Source organism: Fulmarus glacialis, unplaced genomic scaffold (genome assembly GCF_000690835.1).
Source record: "Fulmarus glacialis isolate BGI_N327 unplaced genomic scaffold, ASM69083v1 scaffold38500, whole genome shotgun sequence".
Classification (NCBI taxonomy): domain Eukaryota; kingdom Metazoa; phylum Chordata; class Aves; order Procellariiformes; family Procellariidae; genus Fulmarus; species Fulmarus glacialis.
Genome location: NW_009188977.1, coordinates 23,215 through 27,304, shown reverse-complemented (window position 1 = coordinate 27,304; position 4,090 = coordinate 23,215). Strand labels below are relative to the sequence as shown.

Sequence of the window (4,090 nt, the reverse complement as noted above, 5' to 3'; positions counted from 1 at the left end):
ATAAAGTGTAATATTAAATGAAATGTTATATCAGAAAGGTTTATGATTAGAGAATATCAATTTATACTGAAAAATGCTTTCCAATAAAAATTAGGATACATTACATTAATATTTATTTCTATTTATTATACAGAAGATTTTCCACTACTCATAAATAGTGATTTACATTTACTTTTAGTATTCACCATGCTAGGCACTCGAAGCCTAATCCCTTTGAACTCTTCACAAAGGTTTTTAACTCCCCCTACAGTATCCACGCCTACACTGCGTTACATTTAGGACTACTGGAAGTCTGTTTAAGCATACATCCCATTTCTGCAGTCCTGTTCATGAAATCGGGCCTTGCACACTAGCTTTTTTGAAGAGAGGGTCAGAGTTGACTTTACATCTAATACATACATCTAATACATCTTCATTAAAAATGTGTCAAACTGCAATATGTATTAATATCAAAATGCAGTATGTACTGAACATATTTTCTGTATAAAAGTACACAATTTTCTGATATCAACAGGGACTACATATATGTAGCCTACTAGAATCAGACTTTGCATTTCATCTTATTGTTTCTTTCGGTCCCCTTTCAAATATACTTTATCTTCAGAGTTCATTTAGATAACAGCCCTGCTGCTTGAATCCAATTAGCCTGTTGGCATAACCATCACCTCGCTGATTTTCCATCTAGTTTTGTAAGAAATCTCTTAGTGGCACAAAAAGGAGCAGATAGTGCTGGGCTCTGCACCTACCAGAATGTTCTTTTGTAAGCATATAGTTTAAAAATATATATACTATAGATCCAATTCTCTGCTTGTAGACACTGATGCAAAAAAAAGTAACTGTACTGAATTAAAGAGACTGGCAAAAGTGTTAAAATCAGCCATGCTGGCAAACTGAGGCATATATTTAATTTGTTTCTTTTCGGTATCCGTTATGTCAAACTTACTTCTATCGTGAGACACTGTGAAACAAAACAGAAAGTTCTAAAAACTTATTAATTTTTTCTTTCTTTTTTTGTTGTTCACTTACTGGAATGCCAGTGAAGGTAACTGGAGGCGACTGCCAAGAGATGCTAAAGCTACTGCCATTGGGAGTGAATTTTGCTGACCCTGGAATGTTCACTGGAGGAGTGGCCTGTGTGAAAAGAAAATATTATTCCAGTAAGAAGAACCATTCCTCTTCCAAAGCATTTCAAGGGATCTTTCACTCCTTGAAACGGTAAATCTACAAAAGACTTTCCGAGGTGGAAAAAACACTTCATAGTGCTGACAGTGACAAGCATTTTACCCTTATGAGAGGGATAATCATGGATAAGCCAGTAAGGAAGGGACATATTTATATATCACTGTTCTTAAAACCTTGTTTAGAGAAAGACGATAGCTCTCACAAGAATCCACACAAAACCCTTAAAAGCCAGATCTGATAAAAAACCCACACAAAATCAAACATCATATACAAGTAACTTTTAAAATAAAAACAGCAAAATTATTACAAATTATCACCTGCTCCACAGTAATAAAGAAGGCAGTATTTGAACTGATGGCAGCTGATTTAAACAACTGGAGAGCAGCTGGCGAGGCTTCTTGGACAACAGGGTTAACGATCAACAGTAAGGGTTGGCCATTTCTTGTTTATCAGATAAACATTATTAAGAATCATCCCAATTAAAACAGTCTTTCCTATTAAAAACAAGGAGCTGAAAATCATCCTTGGGATTCAAAAAACAGCTCTTAGAAGACTCAGCTAAAGCAAATATTTGAAGGGCCCCTTGGCCCCTTGAACTCTTACGTTTTTCCCATCTGGGCTGTAATACCCACTGCTGCCCTGGGGTGCAACACCCGATAATCTGAGCTCAGACCATTGAGCCTCTTTCATCTTGTGCCTTCCCTCTGGTTTTCTCACTGGGCTATGAGCCCTCAGGAATTCTTTCCTGCCCCTTTTTGAATCCCATTTAATTTACAGAGTCAGGAAGTTCACACCTTTGCAGTTACCCTGCCTAGCAGGAACGTGAGCAGCCACCATGAACACAGGCTCCCTTTGACTCTCGAATTTCAAGCTTTCACCACAAAAAAAACGCTCCTTGGTTTAAACTTATAAAGAACTTGCTATTAAAAATGAGCTTTTACTTCTGCCTTTCAGTTGCCCACACCTGACAATAACGCAGTAACACTTATTTAAGTAGTGTTTGTGTTTGAGGCTGCTGAAGGTGTCTCACCGCTTCAGGAAAGAGCGCTTCCCTGAGCTGCCAGGCAGAGAGGAGTGACGATAAACTACAACCTGACAGTCCCCATTAAAGATAATCTTCAGAGTAAACAAGTGCTGAACCAATCCCCGGGAGTCTCTCCAAGGAAAAGAAACCGAGACCACCGGATGCCTCCGTCTACAACAGCGATGCTCTGCGGGCTGCCGAGCCTGCTGACAGCTCCAAAAGAATCCACACAGGCACGTGGAGCAAACACCCACTGAGCTCCATAAAATACAAAAACCTCGCTGAAAGGCATCAAGAAAAATTTGGCAATTCCAGATGGTACCAGTAGTGCTTCATCACAACCCTGTTCAAACGGGAAGGGGTGAATGACCACGGCACTCCTGCGAAAGAACTGGAGGCAGCTGGGTAGGAGCGAGGCGGCACTGCCTCCACTCAGCATGCCACCGGGAGGGATATCAGCTCAAAGCTGGGTCACAGCACGGCGACTTCCTCAGGTATTCAAATAAGACCCACAAGGGAAATCCTAGATGCTGAAAGAGCCTGCCTGTAGTTCCTCTGTAGCTAAATTTAACAGGTACAGGCGCTAGTTTCGTAACAAAATGTGAAGTATGAGAAGTTTAAAATTGCTGTAATTTGCAGTTGCCTAAAATACCATGGCGCTCAATTCTTTTTTCTCAGTGCCTAAATATCTACCTCAGACATGAACAGATTTAGACAGTCAATCACCTTGTTCATTTGTTTCCCTGAAGTGCATCTTTGCTCATCAAGCACATTCACCTTTTTCAGGCAAACATTTTAGAAATCTCTTCCATACGGTAATGTCCTGGTTTCGTCTGGGATAGAGTTAAAACGATTTAATGAAAACAGGCCCAAATACAGCTTTTCATTCAACTCCACTAATAACATTCAATAGCCCTTTCAAAATAACTCACTGCTGTTCTCCCTGACTCCCCAGTTCTCTCTCCTACACTAAATTTAATTTCTAGCCTAAGAAATACTGCCTATATGTTTTAAGATCAAATGTTCTCCTCGAATCCAGAGGAATTTGTTATTCCGTACTGCTTCTTTGCTGTTTACAAAGCTACCTTCTCCAAGGAAGATGTTAGACTGTTCTAGCATAATCTTTCTTTGGGGTTCCTCCATTGCAGTTCATCTCATTTGCTGTACTTTCCACAATTTCTTCAATTATTTTTCTAAATCTTTCCTCATCCATAGGACCGGGTCAGAGAAAAGAGTCGGGACTTGCCTGATCACTTCCCCCTGACTCCTTTCTTACTACAGGTATTATATTTGCCATTTTCCAGTCATATGGGAAATGGCAATTAACAGATCTGTTTAGGATTCCTGTGATCCAGCTTTGGGTTCCCTATTTTTCTCCCTTTTTTAACAGAATCCTGAGATGAACATTATTCAGCCTCCCTTATCTGAGTTCCTTGAGCTGTGAATTTTGCCTCTTCACTAACAATGAAGTAATTTCCACTTTCATGCTCTCATTCACATGAGAGATTGTTTTCATCACTACATTCCCATTCAATACTTCGTTGCAGTTTTGATACAGATAATATTTTTATCAGAAGTAAAAAAAGTTTTGAAATTCTGTATATGGCAAACTGCAGGAAATATGGTGGTATTAAAGATGCTGTAGTCACCTTCCCTTCTACACCTTTTTATGGAAGAGATTAGTGACAAGATGCTTAAATGCTACGAGTGAAAGCTGGGCTCAATTCCTCCTCTTGCTGGTGAGAGTTGAATCTCCACCTTACCTCCTGGAGAGTGCTCTTCTTCCTGGGCTAGAGGGACTCTAGCACAGGATGCCACTGACCTGCTCTGCAGAAGCTGCCTCCTTTGCAAGGACAACCTGAATGCTTGAGCAGGGACCCTGCC

General features: G+C 40.1%; 1 protein-coding gene across 1 annotated transcript in view; it reads right to left on the bottom strand.

The window, feature by feature from the left end:
- Positions 1 to 945: 945 nt before the first annotated feature.
- The window catches only part of LOC104078781 (zinc finger protein 704-like), a 16,533-nt gene continuing 13,388 nt past the window's right edge, over positions 946 to 4,090 (bottom strand). Inside the window, exon 6 of the mRNA XM_009580565.1 lies at positions 946 to 1,131. Coding sequence (XP_009578860.1) covers positions 946 to 1,131 — 186 coding nt within the window. The remainder of the gene's footprint in view (positions 1,132 to 4,090) is intronic.